The sequence below is a fragment of the Chelonoidis abingdonii genome, chromosome 4 (genome assembly GCF_003597395.2).
Source record: "Chelonoidis abingdonii isolate Lonesome George chromosome 4, CheloAbing_2.0, whole genome shotgun sequence".
Lineage (NCBI taxonomy): Eukaryota > Metazoa > Chordata > Testudines > Testudinidae > Chelonoidis > Chelonoidis abingdonii.
In genome coordinates, this window is record NC_133772.1 from 17,567,138 (window position 1) to 17,586,453 (window position 19,316).

Sequence of the window (19,316 nt, forward strand, 5' to 3'; positions counted from 1 at the left end):
AGAATGTCCTTCTCTGAGTTTAAATTTGGAGAGAGAGATCCTGACCTCCCTTATATCGCTGTAAATCAAAAATAAATTTACTGAAGCCCAGGGGGCCTATCACTGACTGGTGTACATCCACGTAGCTCTGCTGAAGCCAGAGGAGTTATGTTGACTAACCTCAGCTGGCCCAGTGTAAAATCAGCAGGATATCTGAAGCAGGCTTAGTAAACATAACCTTGCTGCTGTTCCCATGCAAGGCAGGGGATAAGGGAGCATGTGTGAGGCTGAAGAAGCTGCTGCCCGTGTGATGGCAGAGTGCAGCAGGGTGATTTCTCCCCTTTGCTGGATAGAACCATTGATACCTGGAAGTGCCAATCTCCTCTGTTGATAGGCACTGCAAGGGCATCCTCTGATCTCGTTTGTTAGACTTAACCCCTCTGTCTCTTTGCTTCCAGAGAACATAGTTGACTGCAGCAATATCTAGAACATGCTGACCATCACCTTCTTCATTAATGGATCCCAGTTCCCTCTGCCCCCGTGAGTTTCGGTGCAGATTCAGAGACCTTTCCCCCATGCTGCAGCTCTGTTAGATTGCCCTTTCTAACAGCTCTCCAAATGATGGGTTTAGTCTTCTAGCAATGTGACTTTCTAGGAACCTGTTCCTCCTCCCATCAAAGCCACTTAAATGTCCCAGTGCTTAAGCCAGGGCTTCAGGGTTTAGGCTACGTAGCCAAACCACAGCACTGAAGCTGCCCCTGTCTGTTTACTCTCTTACAGAAACATGACCGAGGTTGAGATCACTTACTTGCCTTCTCAGAACGGATGACTTCTTTGGATCCTGGATGATGTCCTTCCCAAGGAATGGTCTTCTGTCTATGACGTGGCCATCAACAGAGCGGGCTTTGCCCCATCAGCCAGGAGTCAGCTGGAAAGGACCATGCAATTCCCTCTCCTGCCTAATCTCTCCTGGATGCTGATGGAATCATACTAAGTTTATATGGACAGAGTGTATCATTCTTAATGTACCATGGGTACTGTGTGAACCTGCGTTCTGCTTTTGTATATTAATCAGTGCTCTCTACATCTTTTGTTGCAAGAAAATGGCAATGAGTCAAATTGTCTCTTGTCTTCTTTGGTGTTTTGTTGAGTAAAGATTTAGCACAGCTGTTTATTTGTGAGTCTTGCAGCCTTCTTATTGCACACAAACTAATCAGTGGGTATAAAGCGGCAAATTAATCCCTCTGTCATATGTTTCTGGCCAGACTTTCAAAATAGCAGGGACCTCAGTAGCTTCCCAATGCGAACAGTGGAAATTCTCCAGTATGTTCCTGTTGGGAATAATGGGTGCTACTCTGTGCTGATCACTTGTAAAACTCCTGCCATTTCATTTAGGTGCTTAAATGGGAACTGAACATTATGGAAAATATGGTCCTTCCTAGCTGACTTTTCATTTTAAGGGCCACACTTTCCAAAACAGCCTCTGAAATGGCACTAGCGGATTTCCAGGTCTATGTTTCTACATGGACAAATATCAGGTTGGAGCGTCAGCTAGTGTAAATCAACCCAACTGTATTGACTTCAGCAGAGCTGAGCAACTTTACACCAGCTGAGGATCTGGCCCTTGCATCTTTGCACACAAACTGGATTGGGGAAGGTGAAACCTTGTAGTTGAGGCACTAGACTGGGGCTCAGGACAGTTGGGCTGTAGTTTCCTGATCTACTGCAGACTCCTTGTGTAACTACTTGAGATCACATCTTAAACCTGCTGAATACCTTGAAATCACATCGAATTCAATGGGAGTTGCAGGTGCTCAGCATCTTTCAGAATCTGACCCATTACTTATCAGGGCTTCATTTTCCCTACTGTAAAACAGGGATAACACTGACTGACCTCATGGGGGATTGAGAGATTTAAATTAGTTAATCTTTGTAGAGTGCATTGAGATTATCAGCTGCAACGCAGCTGAAAAAATGTCAGCTGTTACGGTGTGACTGCTTCAATCAGGGCACAACATATAGAACTGTTGTATTTTCATGTGTAAATGCAGTTTGCACACACAAGTCCAGGTGTTTGCATGCGCACACGCAAAAACATAGAGGTGAAAATGTATGGATACAGTTTTAGGGGTTGTCTGAGGGTCTTTTGAAAAACTTCATCTTGAACAGTTGCTTTCAGTTCGAGATGAGCCTGAATTGGGGGAAGGGGTGTGGAGAGGAAAGTTTGAAGCCACCCAAACTTCGGGACAAGTTGGCTTTGGTTCTGAACTGCTAGCCTCACTCTGACTCCTCTTCAGTCATCATAGTCTATCTCTTTATTACTAACAGAATCATAGAGTCGGGCGAATGGCTTTACGATCCCTGTCCGACCTGGTTCATCAGCTGCAAGCAGCTTGCAGGCTAATTTGGCTAGGTACTACAGCAGAGAGGAAACAGAGTGAGCCATTATATACACCATTTAGCATTATCATGGAAATTCTCAGGAACCCGTCCACCTGGAAAGATGTCTAACTTAGGAGGTGTTGGATGTGCAGACAGAGCAGTGACATGAACATCCCTTTATCGTCTTAAGACTTCAGTGCTTTTCTGCACATAAACATCAGGTCCTATGCATTCAGGGTGGGATTTTCCAAGGAGTCTGAAAGGTCTAGATGTCCAAACCCCAGTGAAAGCCAGTAAGATTTGGGCTCCTAATTCCATTACACTCCTTTGAAAATTCCAGCCTCAGCAGCTGGCTGTATTCACCTAAACTGGGGAAAAGATTGCCCAGGGTCCAGCAGGATAAGGAAAATCAGTTCTGTCTTCAAATACTAACACTGAAAAGTTAATTCTAAAGACCCATGGGGGAGAGTGAAGGTTCTATTAATACTTTGCACAGATAGAGGCCTTTCATCTTTGGATCTCAATGGTGAGATAATTTCTCCTCTTCCCTGCAAGGAGGTAGATAGTTTACAGTGGGCAAAGCCGTGGCACAGAATGTGGAATTGACTTGCCTGAGATTACACTGTGAATCAGTGACAAAATGGGGAACAGAGCCCAGGTGTTCTCCTATCTCTTCTGCTACTTCAGCGTGTGACATGAGTGTAACTGAAAACTGGCTTTGGCTCACTGATCACACTCCTTAGAGAGATGTGTCATGGGCTCAAGCCACCAGGAACAGCCTGCTTATTATGCATAACTTATGATTGTTATTACCATGTTCTGGAAGGTTTGATCTCGAACTACTATAGTGGGGTTTCCTATGTGATACAATTACAGATAGATTCAGTATTTCTCATTCCCCTAACCCCTTCCACATTCAGTCACCCACCAACCCTTTCTGGATGTGTTCCCAGAATCCTTTGCACTGATTCCCATGCCTAATCAATGGAGGTAGCTGGGGCATCAGGAGAAGATGGTTTAAGAGATGCTCTTGAGGTCTGAGCACAACCCAGTTGCAGCGAATAGAGCAAACCTGTTTCAGGAATGAAGCTGGTTCATGAACTGCCCAGGTAAGCAAACATTGTACTTCTTTCTCTTCTCTCACCTTCTCTTGACCAAACATTTATACAGAAGAAGTGTGTAAGGAGGGGAGTCTGAGGGCTGAATTCCCTTCATCTGAGTTACATACTTTACAAACATTTTACATTAACACTTTAAAAAATATGTTATTTTCATCTACATGGTTTAAAAGCCGCAGGAGCTGAGTGCTCTGATTGAGGGTATAAATCTGGCTATAATGCCATTATCTTCAGTGCCGTTACTCCAGATTCATTTTGGTTTAAATGAGAACACAATTCACCTCACAGCATGGACAAGGACTAAAATATTTGAACTCTGGTGAAGTGTCTCATAAATAAAATCCATTTCACTTAATTTTATAAACATGCACCATCTAACGGATGTTTTATTTTCTGAAAGAAACTTTGGACTGAGGTGACTAAAATACCTGAGTCTTTTGACTTCTTGATCACTCCAATTTTCTTCCTAATTTATCAGCAAGTTTGTCCCCCCTTATCAGATCCTAATCACCTCATGCTACTGTAACTGGCAATACCTGCTTTTACTGAAAGGTCAGTGGAGCTGTAAAGGACTTTCTCAGCATACTTAAGGAAAGAAAACACACACAAAGGTTTGCCCTTGGGTGAGTGCAGTGATATGTGAAACTGAAGTGTAAACAGATAGGGCATCATGGGGCAATGCCCCGGGTGTAAAAGTAGGGATGCTAGACTTCAACTCACTTCTACTGCAGTACCCAACATGTCCCATATAGGAGCTGGTTGGTAGAGAACCAGTCACCAAGAAGTGGCTTATCCTAGCCCTGGTTTGCCTCCAGCTCTCAGAGGGGCTGGTGAGGTGAGTATCTCAGCTCAGAGGCTACAGTGGTGATTGTGGTCAGAGGAATTCACTAGCAAGCTAGATAGCTGGAGCAGTGCACAAGTATGCAGCAAGGCAGCACCTAGCTTTATCACTAGCAGAGTAGGTCATGTTAGAAGTCACCCTTGAAGAGCCACGGTAACTGATACTATGTTAAACTCTCAGTGAAGACAAGGCCATTGCACCAGCTAGTCATGCTTAACCCGAGGGCAAACTCTACAATTAACCATCAGCTTCTGACATGATGCTAAACACAACAGTCCCTGTCTATAGTGAGTGGTAGTTCATGGCTAACCTTTAATTGCCACAACTTCTCAAGCCCTGTGAGTGGCAACATAATTAGCTGTGGGGGGACCGAAATGTAGGGAACAGAATCATGGTAGGGTCCCTAAACGGACAAATGCTTGAAGGATGAGCAATGTCCCTGCTGAGTCCCTGGCCTCTTCTCTTCATTCTGTGCAGACTGACCTTCAAGAAAGGCAAGACTATCTGAGAGGTAATGAAGGAGAAGGGAGTGCTGGTGGAATATCTGAAATACCACAAAATCGATCCAGCCAGCAAGTACCGTTTCAATGAGTACAATGTTGCTTTTGAACCAATGGCGTATATGGATGTGAGTAATGGTTTCTTTCTTTCTTTCTTTCTTTTCTTTCTACACAAATCACTCTCTGTTCATCTCTCTTCCATAGGCCCTGTCACCACAGGATACATTATCTTTAAGGGACATGGCTTGTACAATGTGCCAGAGAAGATGCCCCCAACTTGCAAGATCTTTGACAGGCATCTTGTCACACTTCATGTTCATTTGGACAAGGGACGCATCTGGAACTCAAATCTCCTGTTCCCTTTGTGAGCGCCCAGCCCTCAGTGACCATCCTGAAGAAACAGGAAATTTATCTGATTTGGGGATTACTGTCTGTTCTCCAGAGTGTACAAGGGACCAGCATTATTTCTGGTGTAACTCTCTGGCTGCATGGGGAGTTACCCCACAACTCAGTCCAGCTCACCATCCTCTTTGGGAGAACCTCTGTTGAAATTCATATTGCAATATGCCTTCTCTAGGCATCCTACTATGGGGAGATCCATATTGGAGCCCCGCCCCAGAACTTCCTGGTCCTCTTCGACACTGGCTCATCCAACCTGTGGGTCCCATCTGTGTACTGCCAGAGCCAGGCCTGCAGTGAGTAATCCATCCCGGCTGTCTGTTAAAGAATTTTGCTTCTAGGTGATTAGATCCTTCAGTTAATGCACAGACATGTCCTCAGGACAGCTCGATTCCTGAGAAACTGAATTCATATTGAATTCTCATCGGTCAAGAAGCCACAGCCAACTGGATTCTGAAGGCCGATCTCTTTATAATAGCCCATATAATGAATCATGAATTCCTGGCCCTTTCACCAGATGGCTGCAACATACTTTCCAGGCATCAGGAAGTGTTACTACCTCCAATATACAGATGGGTAACCAGAGAGATGGAGCAGAAATGGACCAGGAGTCAGGGCTCCCAGCTCCCCCACTTCAGCTAGGGATGCCACCTGTCCGTTTTTCGACTGGAACACCCCATTGAAAAAGGACCCTGGTGGCTCCGCTCAGCACTGCCGATCAGGCCATTAAAAGTCTGGCTGGTGATGCTGCGGGTCTAAGGCAGGCTAGTCCCTACCTGTTGTGGCACCCACTGTGCCCCACACTGAGCACTCTCTCCACACAGGAACTGCAGCCAATGGGAGCTGGCAGGTGTGTGGTGGGGGGGCAGTGCCTGTGGGCAAGAGCAGAACATGGAGTTTTCTAGCCCCCCCATCTAGGAGCCAGACTTGTTGGCTACTTCTAGGGCACAGCATGGAGCCAGGACAAGCAGGGATCCTGCCTTAGCCCCACTGTACAATTGACCGAGGTAAGCCCATGTCCCAACCCCGAGCCCTAACCCCCTGATCCAGCCCTGAGCCAAGCCTGTGCCCTCAAACTCAGAGCCCCTTCCTGTACCCCAAATCCCTTATCCCTGGCCCCACCCCAGAGACCACACCAGCAGCCTAGAGCCCTCGCCCCCCCACCCCAATCCCCTGCCTCAACTTGCAGCCCCCTCCTGCATGCCAAATCCCTCAGCCCCACCCCCAACCTGAAGCCCCCTCCTGCAGCCCAAACCCCTCATTCCCAGTCCCATCCCAGAGCCTTTACCCCCCTCCTGCACCTCAACTCCCTGCCCCAGCCTGGAGCCCCCTCCAGCACCCTCAACCCATTTCTGATCCCAACCCAGAGCCTGCACCCCCATTTAGAGGCCTCACCCCTTCCCACACACCAACCCCTTGCCCCAGTCCAGTGAAAGTGAGTGAGGGTGGGGGAGAGCGAGCCATCGAGGGAAGGGGAAAGTAGTGAGTGGCAGCATGGCCTTGGGGAAGGGGGTGGGGCCTCTGAGCAGGGGTGGGGCTAGGGTGTTTGGTTTTGTGCAATTAGAAAGTTGGCAACCCTAACTTCAACCCTTCAGAGTTGGGAATTAAACCTAGGACTCTGGTCTCCTACTTCCATCCTCTAACTCTGAGACCACAGAATATATGAATACAAATTTATTTGGAAAGCAAGATGGGGGGACAACTAGTGGTAAAACTGTATTGTGTTTCTAGGCAACCATGGAAGATTCAACCCCAGCCAGTCCTCCACCTACTCATCCAATAGGCAGACCTTCTCCTTGCAGTATGGCAGTGGCATTCTCACCAGGTTTTTCGGCTATGACACCATGACAGTAAGTGTTATTTCTGTGACACACCAATCCGTCGAGTGAGTCAGTTTAGTGATGACTAACAATCATTAGGATCTTTCTGGCCGAAACCTACTGACACAGAGCCCTGGGGCGGCACTCCGCCACGAATCCCTAGGTCTTCCCTCCCTCTCACAATGGAGTTGTTCTGGTGTGAGTGAGAGGAGAACCAGGCCCCAGGGCATATTGTGGCTACTAATCCGAGGCCTTTCACAATCCCTTAGTACTGGTGTGAGCCACCGCTGAGGAAGCTTCCCCTCATCCTTTGGGCTGTGGTAGCCACTCTGCTTCCCGTGCCCCCCCCATCACTAGTGGAAAGGGTGACAAGGAGACCCTCGAATGGCATCAGTGAGGCCACTCGGCCATAGGACAACCATGAAGCATTCTACCTCTCCATACCTCACAGGTTGTATCAGTGAGACAAGGTAGGTGAGGTGATATCTGGTATTAGATCAACTTCTATTGGCAAGAAAGACAAGCTTTCAGCCTACCCAAACTCTTGTATAGCTCAAAATCACGTCTCTCTCACCAACAGAAGCTGATTCAGTAAAAGCTATTCCCTCATCTCGCTCATATTCTGGGATTGACATGGCTACACCACCACTGCAAACAGGCTTAGTGACACTTTTCCGCCCTCTCTTTAGCTCCAGAACATTGCCATCACCAACCAGGAGTTCGGTCTGAGTGAAAACGAGCCTGGCACCAACTTCATTTATGCTCAGTTTGACAGCATTCTGGGTATGGCTTACCCTAGCCTGGCGATAGGAGGCACTACTACTGCTTTGCAATGGATGCTGCAGGAAAACCTGCTTTCTCAGCCAATCTTCAGTTTCTATCTGAGCAGGTAACAGAGCAATCGAGCCATTCATCTATCCTTTATTTATTTTAGTGACAAGAAATAAAGGCAGTCCAGGCCCCAAAGCGCTCACACTGGCTCCATCTCTCTTTGTTTTCTCATGTCTCTCTCCCTGCTTTGTCTTTTCTTTTGTCTTTGTTTCTTTATCTTTCTTTTCCCCTCTATTTCTCTCTGCCTCAACTACCCACTCTCTCGCTCTCTATGTCTCCTTTCTCTTCTCATTGGTAACGTAGTCAGCTGTAGAAATGCTAACCAAGGACGTCATCACTTTTGATGTAACCAGTGTTGATTGTGATGGCCCATGTGGTGCTCCCTTCCTTGTACTCCACTGGCCTTGGCTCTATTGTGTTGTGAATGTAGGTAATGTCAATAGCCAGAGGGACATGCTTCCTTTGTTTGCGTGTTTTCATTTAATTTATCTTGAACTGAAATCCCTCTGTCTCAGACCCATGTGCTTTGCTGGGAAACCAAAGACAAACAAGAAAGGGCTTTTCTGTATGCTGACAAATCCCCATCACCAGGCAGGGAATGATGTTCTTGTCCTTTTAAGTCTGGAGAGCTACTGAGAGCCTCTAATCCCGCCAGATATACAGTGTCTTTGCTAGATCATTTAGAGATTACTGTGTGTAGCTGATCCTTTCCCTTTGTGCTCACAGCCAGTCAACCTCTCAATATGGTGGGGATGTCGTTTTTGGAGGAGTAGACAGCAGCCTTTATTCCAGGCAGAACTACTGGGCTCCCGTCACTTAAGAGCTATACTGGCAGATCGGCGTTGATGAGTGAGTTGAATTTCCGATCCCTAATTTCAAAATCATTCTTCGTCTTTAGTGGGCTTCTGCAACTGAACATATGGGGCCATATTGGTCGATCTGACCTTTGCACGCAGCTCAGGAGGGGACTTTATCATCCTCAGTATAAAAAGCATTGATGCCCTCATAAGCAAGGAAAATTCATGGCTCTAGGGGTTCAAAATAAGGAGGTGAATTCTTGTTTTGACTCATACTTTTTCCACTGAGCTCAGTGGGATTTCAGGGGTGCGACACAAGGCATAAGTTGGCCCAAGAGCTAGCACTGGTGCCTGGCCTCCTAGCAGGTAGGCAATGCTGAGTAAGGATCCTTAAGTATATGGGGAGCCTCTCACCCTTGGCTCAACGTTTGCACCATGAGCCCAGCTGCATTTATCTCCTCCTTAGGTTCGCCATCGGTGGACAGGCAACAGGCTGGTGCAGCCAGGGCTGTCGGGCCATCGTGGACACAGGAACCTCCCTCCTCACCATCCCACAGGAGCTCACGAACAGTTTCCTGCAGGATGTAGGTGCTCAGGAGAATGAGTATGGTGAGGTAGGTGGAGCAGCTGCACTACAGAGTCACTGATGGTATCCCTATGCCAGTAGTTCTCAACTCGTGGTCCACTGGCTACTTGAGGCCAAATCAGCACACAGCTGTGGCCCATGTGATGTCCTCAGGGTCATAGAGGTAGTATATATATTGTGTGGATGAGGCCCACATAACACACAGAGAGCTGCATATGCAGCCCACAATGGTAAAGAGGTTGAGAACCACTGCTCTATGCTCATGGAATGCCAGGAATTGAGAAGCACAGCACAGCGGGCCTGGTGAGGCTGAGTATTCCCCCCCAGTGCTTATGAGAGCCTGGGTAGAGGAAGGAATGAAGCTGATAATCAGCTTTTCTATCTGCCAAAAGTGCTCAGTGCACTGTGAAGGCTGGGGAACCTCCTCATGGTCAGTGCTACAGTGTCCCTCCCAGAGTCCCAGCTCTCTGCTGGTATAGGCTGTTCAGGTGACCTTGTCTTTCTTTTCACAGTATGTGGTTGACTGCAGCAGTGTCCAGAGCTTGCCCACCATTTCCTTCACCATCAATGGAGTTTCATTTCCTCTGCGTCCCTCGGCCTACATCCTCAACGTACGTATTATGGGTTTGGAAGGGACAAGCTCCTCTGATATCTCTTTAGAATATAATCGACAGAGAGGAGAGCCGTGATTCTTAGTCAGTAGGGGGACTGTGTGGAAATATTTCTGATGATATGATATCATACAGTGCAGTGCACTACAGTGCCACATAGCAGAATGCAAAGCAATGCAACACAGTATCATGCAGTACAGTACAATGCACTGCAATATAGACTAATGCAATGCAACAGAGTATATTACAGTGCACTGCGAAGCAGTATGGAACAATGCAATTCACTACAGTACAATGCAATGCAATAGAATAAAATTGAATGCATGTTAATATAGCTTAGTTTAGCATAGCCTTCTTCACACAATAACTGCGTTCCAAATAATTTTACACAACTAAATAATCACTAGGAGAGGGAGGAAAAAATTAGCAGACACAGGCAAAAGAGAAAAGGGATGTTTCCAGCCGAGACTGGGCATGAGATGGAGAATCAACGAAGAGCAGGCACAAGCAGTTAATTCCAGACTACAGGACTCGGAGCTGCAAAGAATCACGACAGGTGGAACAGAAGAGTAAGAATAACATATTTCTTTGCACCTGATCCTCAGCTGGTGTAAACTGGTGTAGCTGCATAGACAACAATGGAGAATCTGACTCTCTGTTTATATAAAATAGACGTTTGTGAGGAGTTCAGATAAAGCTATGGTGAGTGCGGTATAAATACCTAGATAGAGAGAAACTTCCAGTATTGCCAACCACAAGCATATAAAAATCATGTGTGAGACTGCAAATATCATGAAATTCACTTACAAATCCTGAGAACTTTAAAACAATACATTTTGGGTGCTTTTTATTTGCCTATTGAATTCTGAGCCTTTAAGGCCCATTTGCTTCACGTTTTCAACTTTTCTTTGCAACCTTGAGAACTAGAAATGGCCTTTTAAAAAAAAAAAAAAGCTTCGACTCTCATGTTCTCTCTAGATTCCAGCATCTGGGTCTTTTAAAAACCACACCCATATTGAGGGAGTTAGTTAGCTACAGTGCTGGAAGGATGGATAGGGGTGGCCAGAGAGGCGGCTGATGCTACGCAAACAGTGGGTATAGAGAAGGCAGAAGTTTGAGATCCTCTCTTCTTGTGTGTTTGTAGTATGTGTAGCCCATTGTGGGCGCTGTGGCAATATAATAAATAAATCACATGTCAGGCTGGTAGCAACAAGCCTGTGGCGCATTTTACAGATGAGGTGGGCAGCTCTGAGCTGGCTCCTGCAACGAACAGGGTGTCAGCAGAGCTGTATGGGCCTGGGGATGCTGCAGTCACCCGTTTTTCTTCTCCTTGCCCATTGTGTAATGGCCTGCCTGTCACTTGCATTTTCGCAATCCCTGCAGAGGGTGCTGAAGTAGGGGGGGTGTTTACACGGGTTAAATGTAATTTGTTCAGTTTTCCACCCAGGGCTACCTTGTGCTCTTGATGTCCCAACCCTTCTGAGTCTCACTCATCATGTCCTACCTCCTTGGTTCACAGAACAATGGTTACTGCTCCGTTGGGGTTGAGCCCACATACCTGCCTTTCAAGAATGGGCAGTCCCCCTGGATCCTGGGAGATGTCTTCCTCAGGCAGTACTACTCCTTCTATGACATGGGCAACAACAGAATCTGTTTTGTTGCCGTTGCCTAGACTTCCAGATCATCACTTGAGCTGGGCTGGGCAGCTTGTCTGTTTTTTCCCACATCCGTCAGTTCCTGTGGATGGATCCTTCTGAACTAACCTTCCTCTGGGCTCTCTTTTTCCTTCTTTTAATCAGTAATAATAACCTTTGCTGCAATAAATCATTAAAAGAAATGTATGCCTTGAAGTCTGTCATGTATGCCTCAAAGTCTGTTCCTGCCCAAGGTGGTGCGAGAGAGCAACACATACGTGACATATTGCTACAGTGCTCAGGTTCTACCTGTAATGGTCTGCAGGATCAGATAACAGCAGCCAAGCTGACATCCAGCACCTGTCACAAAGAGTTTGGGGGAGGTTATTGGGGTCTCTATAGCCTCAGTCTCTCCATGCTGCAAGTTCCCCTTCCTTTCCCTTTCATGCTCTACCTCAACATACGTACTATCTTTTCCCCATGGATCTTTGCCACCCTGTTGTCTGGAAGAAGGAGACGCTGCTGCCAGCTTCTCATCAAAAGGCCAGTGAAGAGTACAGCAACCTTTGCTTTGCTATCACAGATAAATGATCACTTCGCTGAGGCAGCAGTATGACCCACAGAATTGGTTTAAGACCCCCTCAAACAGCAAAGCATTTAAGCACATGCTAAAGTCCCATTGAGGTCCATGTTCAAGCATGTGCTTAAATACATAGCAGAATCGGGACCTTAATGCAGAATTGCCCTGCAAACAGCTTGCACAGCATTCTCTAACCCCTGAGCAGTTGCTGATTGTTCACTAGCCTATGGACGTGTCTGTGGCTTTGTCACAAATACACAGGAACGATCACATAGAATATCAGGGTTGGAAGGGACCTGAGGAGGTCATCTAGTCCAACCCCCTGCTCAAAGCTGTTCACGAGCTGTTCCTGAACAATTCACTAAATGTGCCCAAATATTTGAGTGTGTGCATGAATTTTTCATTAATCATTCATGTGTATTTGCAAATAATTGGGGAGCAGAGCGGGGCAGAGCTTCATGACTTGACTCTGGATTTGCACTTCCCCCAAGTTTGGAGGTATTGGAATCTATCCCAACATGCAACACCACATCTAGATGTTGCAATGTCCAGATTTTTGTCCCATAGGACAATTGGAGGAGATGGTCACTGTAGACAATGCCTTATGTAAGGTGATATCAATGCTGCTATATTGCCATCTAGCGGCCTAAATGATACTCTAGTGGTAAGGGCGACAAGGTGGGTGAGGTCTTATCTTTTATTAGTCCAAATTCTGTTGATGAGAGAGTAAAAAAAAATCTCCTGTTCCCCCCCTTGTCACTGTAATATCCTGGGACCAACAGGGTTACAACAATACTGCATACAACCTAGTGGGTGACCAGAAGTAACCCGTACAGCAAAGACTGCAATACCAACTTGGTGAAGCAGCAGGACAGCTGCAGACAGTTGCAGTGAGATCTGGCCCTACAGTGATAGCGATATTTAGAGGAAAGAGAAGACAAAAATGCCTTTAATTTCACCAGCATGCACTGGGGTATTACACAAACTGAATCAGGTGAACAGTTTATGAAACCCAGTCTCCCACTTCCTGCTAAATCCAACAGCTGATGCGTCACATATTGGGGAACTCTCCCACACTGCTCTTGGGCAGGGTTACAAGTGGGAGGGGGAACTTCCTTCCAGCTCCCTGCAGTGATCAGTTTACATGGGATCTTATCTGCATAATGACAGACATTAATATTGGTCATAAATGTATCCCATCCTTTACAAAAAATCTAACCGCTGGTATTTGACTCTATTACCTCCTGTGGCATGGAGTTCCACAGGCCAACCACACACTATAGCCCAGCTTTTATAGTCAAAGAATCAAAAGGCTGGGAAGGAACTATCAGCTCATGTAGTCTGACCTCCTATATAGCACAGGCCACCATAGGGTGACCAGATACCCCAATTTTAGGTACTTTGTCTTATATAGGACCATATTACCCTCTCCCCAACTTGTCACACTTGCCAGTTGGTCACCCTAGGCTAGTGGTTCTCAAATTTCATTGCATCGTGACCCCCACCCCCCTTCTGACAACAAGATTACAACACGACCCCAGAAGTGGGGACCAAAGACTGAGTCCGCCTGAGCCCCACCACCCCGGGCATGCAGGGAGGGGCGGGGAGCACATAACCTTAGCCCTGGGCAGTGAAGCTTGTGCTCGAGACTTGCTGAGTCCTAGGGCAAACACTAACCTTGGTGATCCCATAAAAATGGGGTCCCAACTCACAGGTTGAGAACTCCTGCCGAAGGCCACCAACACCACCCACTAGACCCACCCACTGAAATTAAACCACGGGAGACTAGACTATTAAGTGCTGCAGGCAGGGAACAGGAGGGATTCAGGTGCACCCATGCCCGAGGCTCTGCAGTGGCAGGGAAATGATTCAAAAGAGCCCAGCACTCATTTAGACACCTAATAAAAATACTCCGGCCAGGGCTACACTACAGACCTATATCGATATAACTATGCTGCCCAGGGGTGTGAAAAATCCACACCCCTGAGTGATGTAGTTTAACCAACCTAACCCCTGGTATAGCCAGCGCTATGCTGGCGGGAGAGCGTCTCCCACTGACACAACAACTGCCTCTCACGGAGGTGGATTAACTATGCTGACGGGAGAGTTCCTGGAGCAGCTTCACTTAAGCACTGCAGCGGAGCACCTGCAGCGGTGCAGCTTTTGAAGTGTAGACTCATCCTCAGACTTGCAAAAGGGCTCAGCAGTGGCCACTGAGAACAACAGAGACTCCTCCCACCTTGCGAGAACAATGAGAGCTAATGAGAGCATTTTTAAAGCTCTGACAACTTCTTGTGAGAAGCCTAAATGGGAGGCGAGCGCTTTTGGAAAGCTGGCTGTTTAGGTCTGATTTGCAGAGGTGCTAAGCACATGTAGCCCTCATTGACTTGTGAGGTGTTTAAAAACCAGGCCCAGGGCATGTCTACACTTAAAATGCTGCTGTAGCACTTTTATGAAGACTTTCCCATCAGTTTAGTTAATCCACCTCCCCTAGAGGCAGTAGCTATGTGACAGGCAGTGGTGGATTAATGCACAGCCCCCCAGCCAATTTGAGAGTCCCCACAGGAACGCTGGAACCTGGGTAGAAGTGGGGGGACAGTGGCGCCTGAACTATGGCTCTGCCCCCTGCACCTCCTCTTCCACTGCTGCCACGCCCCTGCTCCGCCTCTTCCCCCCAAGGCCCTAGGGTGACCAGACAGCAAATGTGAAAAACTGGGACGGGGGTGGGTGTAATTGGAGTCTATATAAGAAAAAGACCCCAAAATCAGGACTGTCTCTATAAAATCAGGACATCTGGTCACCCTACAAGGCCTTGCCCCCTGGCCAGGCCAGAAGCCAGAGACGGGCAGTGGTAAGAACTGCCTAGGGAGCTTAGGCTGCTGTGGGGTGCTCTGGACCCTCCACCTGTCCTGGACGGGGGCTGGGGTGTCCAAAAGCAGCCACCAGCCTGTGTCTCCGCCCCCCCAAGGCACGACGCTGCTGGTGGGACCCAGGGGCAAGGGCTCCTCTCCAGCCTCTTGACACCTCCCTGGGGTCTGCAGACACAGGGCAGGGAGATGAGGCTCTGCCCTGGCTGAGAGGCAGTGGGGAGCCCTGGGAAGGTCACAGGCAGCAAGAAGCTGGGCAGGGAGGGTTTTCCAGGACAGCTCCCACTGCTACTGGCCCAGCCTTAGCAGCCACCACACTTTCCCCAGGCTTGCTCAGTGTCTGCAGCTGGCTACTGGCCTCCCACTGCCAGGCTGCCCCCCACCAGGTCCCTCCTACTCCCAGTGACAGGCTGCCCCTGCTGCCGCCTGGGCTTTGTGCCCAAGGCAGCAACCATGTACAGCACCACTCCTCCTGTTGCCTCTGGCCTGAGGCTTGCAGCTTTGGGGGGCAATGCCTCTTTTCCCCCCAAACTATGCCCATGCGGCTGCTGCTCCATGCCTGCCTGAGGCTACTACACTCATGTTAAAAAGTAGACAGGCATGGCCCTCCCACTTTCAAAAGTGTAGGAAGACATAGCCCACCGGCCTCCCTGGCTCTGGCACCCCTGGGCCCCAGGGTGTGAGGGGCCCAAATGTTCTTTGTGTCAAGGGCCACAAAAAATCTTAATCCGCCTCTGGGGACAGGAGAAGCTCTCTTGCTGACATAGCGCTTAGGTTGGTATAACTACATCGCTCAGAGGTGTGAATTTTTCACACCCCAAAGCGATGTAGTTATAACAAAACAGGGCTGTAGTGTAGACCAGACTCCGGTGTGAAGAAATGTCTGGGATGTGTTTCCCTGTTTGTCTCATCTCTATTCATTATTATTCATTATTAACTATGATTTATTAATTATTATTATTATTTTGTTTCATATTGAAGTAGCACCTAGGATCTCCGGTCTCAGATCTGGACCCCTGCTGTACTTGGCGCTGTACAAACCCTGAAGAAAAAGAGACCTCAATACCTCTTAAAACTTTCCTGGTGAAAATCAATTTTTGGGGAAAATATAGTAAAAATGAAAAATTTAAAAGAAAAGTTGTGTGTGTGCGGGGCAGGGAGGAGAGGAAAAAAACCCAGGGAACAAGGACGAAACTACAAGTCCCAGCATGCAATGGGCGCCGGGTGGCTCTGGAAGGGTAACCGCCCCTCGGCGGCCCCGGCGAACTACAAGCCCCGGCATGCCCCGCGGTGGCGTGCGCCTGGGGAGTGCTGCCCTCTTTTGGGTGCCGCGAGGAGGCTAGCGAGAAGGTGCCTGACAGCGGGCGGGGGGAGCGCTGCCCGCCCGGGGTCCCAGCAGGGGTGACGAGCCCGGCCGGAGGCGCAGCGCGGGCGGCAGCGGCTGGAGCGGCCCCCCCGGAGGTGTCCGGCCAGGCGCGCGGGGCTGCCGGGACTTGGAGCAAGTTGGGGAAAGTCCGCGGCGGGCGCTGACCTTCACGGGAGGGTACGTGCGCGGGGCGCGGGTGGCGGCCCCTGCCTGCAGAGCAGCCCGTGGGGTAGGGGGCGAACGCAGCTGGGGCACAGGGGGTGTTGGGGGGACGCTGGGGTCCCCCCCGAGTGGGGCAGGGTGCGTGACCGGAGAGCGGCCCTGGAGCTAGTGGCGGACCCGGGACCGGCTGGGGGCGAGCGGGCAGGTGGGCTCCGTGGCGGGGTGCAGCGGGGGGTCGCTGCCAGGGGCTGGAGTGGTGGCGGCGGCAGCAGGGGTCTGTAGCCGCTCAGGGAGAGAGGGGGCAGGCTGGACTCCAGTACCAGCACCCGAGGGGCAGGCATGAGTGGGTAGATGGGACACCCTCCTGGGGAGGGGGGGCACGCACGCTCTGGACCCGGTGCCAGAACCAGGGGCTCGGAGTTGAGCACAGCAAACGGGGGCGTGGAGGAGAGTTACCCCTTTTCCCAGCAGACCCCATGGCTGTGGGAGGGGGAAAAGCAGAGGATGTGTGTGTATTTGGGGGGGAGTCTGCTTTCGCAGCCGCGCAGAAAGCAGATTAAAAGTGAATCTTATGGATCTTATGTAACTTGTTACGGTGGGAAGCCAGCGCTTGTGTATGAGCGTCAAGCAGGGCTGCGCTGTTCTCAGTAACGCCAAGCAGCAGAGTTGTTTTTGTACTTGTTCCTTTTGCCTTCTGAAAGTGACTGCTCAGGGTTTTCTTTAAAGAAGAAATCAACTTTGGAAAGTCCTTCCCTGTGCTTGAAAACAGCACCAGAAGTCCAGCAGGAAGGAGCTTTCTGCTGTTATTGATACTGACAAGTGTTTGGAAAATATTGGGTGGCAAACTCTCTAGGCAGTTGTTGTGTGATTGCAGTAGGATGTTTAGACTGAATAATGAATAAATACTTAGTGCTCATTTGAGAGTCCAGCTCACAATGGGCGCAGTGTGGATGCAACAGTGCTTTTTGCTTTTAAAGCACTCTACAAACATGGTCTGTGCTTTATTATTTACTGTCTTAAGGATTGAGTGTACGCGTTTGGTGATGCCTGCTGCATCTAATGTTTAGAATCTGAGGCCCTGATCCTGCAGTTGTATCTGGGAGGAGGTGAGTGGTGCCTGTGCAGATTCTGTTTCAAGATTAGAACCTTTAACACACAAAACAAATCATCCCCAATGGGCTGTATTAGAGCTATTTTTTAAAATTGTATGTGAGTTCATTATTAATAGCATTGTTAATAACTTAGCACTGCTATTACACTACTGTTATTATTCAGATTGTGGTAGCTGCAGGCACTTTCCGGATGCAAAGGAAGATACACTGTCAGCCTTAATCTGTGTGCAGTTTTAACATGTTTTCAAAACATGTTGCAAATCTAAGCTAGCTAGTACTCACCAACCCCTTCTGAAGTAGAAGGCCCCAGTCCTGCCTTGGGATCCATTACTGTAAGCCCCTTTATTTGCACTGATTCCCACTGACTTCAAGTGTTGTTAATCCCCATTTTATTAATGGAGAAACTGAGGCAGAGAATCCATATTTGCTGTTACTCTGCACCTTGCTATTTAAACCAGTGTAGAGTGGATGTAAAATGCTGCCCTTCTGATTTGGTGTGGTTTTCACATCCATGATGCACTGCCGTAATTGACTCCACAAAGTACAGGTCAACCATGAGTTAGGCCTAGGGATGCTGGTTACTTGATAAACAATTAAATGTGTTAGTGTCGGGGTTAAAATGCAGGGTGCCTAGCTTCCAGTCTTGCAGTGTTAGCGGTGAGAACACACTGTGCCAGATTCAGATTGGGTGCAACTACAGCCTCTGATTGATTAATTATAAAGTAGGAAGGGTTGCAACAGCCCTCCAGCATGTTTGCTGATTCCACTGAACCTCAGCAAGTCAGATGATGGGGAAATTTTCCTTTAAAAAAATGTGGGTTTTTTATTATTGTTTCCTTTAAAATGCAGCAGATTCTTCATGTGATCTGGAGGGCTTCTCCTTGAATTGTTTGCAATGATTTTGGGTTGCTTCTTGCCTCTCTGAGGGCCTGAGACTTTACTGAAGAGAGTTGAACAGATGGTAAATGGTTAGCTTTTTCTTTCTCTCTTTTTTTTTTTTTTTTTTTGCCTTTTAATTTCCTCTGCCATGTTTGTTTGACTTCATGCCACAGTGCTCCTGTCTGTGGGGGCTTGGCTGGGGCTGGGTAGAAAGATCCCTGCTTAGTGCTTCTCCTTGTACTTCTGTTTATGAATGCTGGATCTACACCTAAACATGACTCTCTCTCTCTTTCTCTGTCAAGTGGGTGGATCTAGTAAATAGCAGTAGTGGCTTGCTTTATTTCCAGAGCATTTGTGTCTCCGATTCAAAGACATTTAGAACAGGACTACCAAGGCCTGATCCTCCAATCAGATCCATGTGGGCTGGGCTTCCATGCTTAGGGCTCTGGCTGAGTGGATCCAACTGCAGGATCAGGGATTTGTCAACTGATTATTTCTAGGTATGTAGAGTTCATGTCGGTGAAAGGATCTGGATTGACATCCCTGCAGGCTAACCACAGAGCAGGCAGAAGGGAAAGTGGTGCCATATATTTTTAGGGCTATGGAGTGGCCACTGTTGAAAGCTCTTTAGGTTTTGGGAATAATCCAATTGCACAGCAGAAGCCATGTGAGTTAGGTGACCAGTCATGCCTCACCAAAAGCAAACGATGAATCCCAAGTACTTGAAGCAGTAGTCAGGGAGCAGTCCTTAGCAAGTGGCTCAGTAATATGTTTACTGGTGGATAATTTGCAAATGCAAAAAGGGGCGGAGCTCATGCAATGAATTGTTAAGAAGATAAAAATGATGAGACT

The 19,316-nt window shown here is 48.2% G+C and overlaps 2 protein-coding genes across 3 annotated transcripts in view; both read left to right on the forward strand.

Annotated features, from left to right (window-relative positions):
* The first annotated feature begins 4,819 nt into the window (after window positions 1-4,819).
* LOC116818103 (gastricsin-like) lies at window positions 4,820-11,536 on the forward strand. The gene is given in 8 exon segments (XM_032768773.2): window positions 4,820-4,948; window positions 5,398-5,515; window positions 6,951-7,069; window positions 7,729-7,928; window positions 8,597-8,719; window positions 9,134-9,281; window positions 9,766-9,864; window positions 11,384-11,536. Coding segments are annotated over 8 exon segments (1,074 nt in total). The 5' UTR covers window positions 4,820-4,834.
* Window positions 11,537-16,348: 4,812 nt separating this feature from the next.
* Window positions 16,349-19,316, forward strand: part of TFEB (transcription factor EB) — a 48,865-nt gene continuing 45,897 nt past the window's right edge. The window contains exon 1 of one of the 2 annotated variants that reach the window (XM_032768297.2): window positions 16,349-16,488. The gene's annotated coding sequence lies outside the window, so the exon portion shown is untranslated. The remainder of the gene's footprint in view (window positions 16,489-19,316) is intronic. The other variant, XM_075064910.1, reaches the window with a different exon arrangement.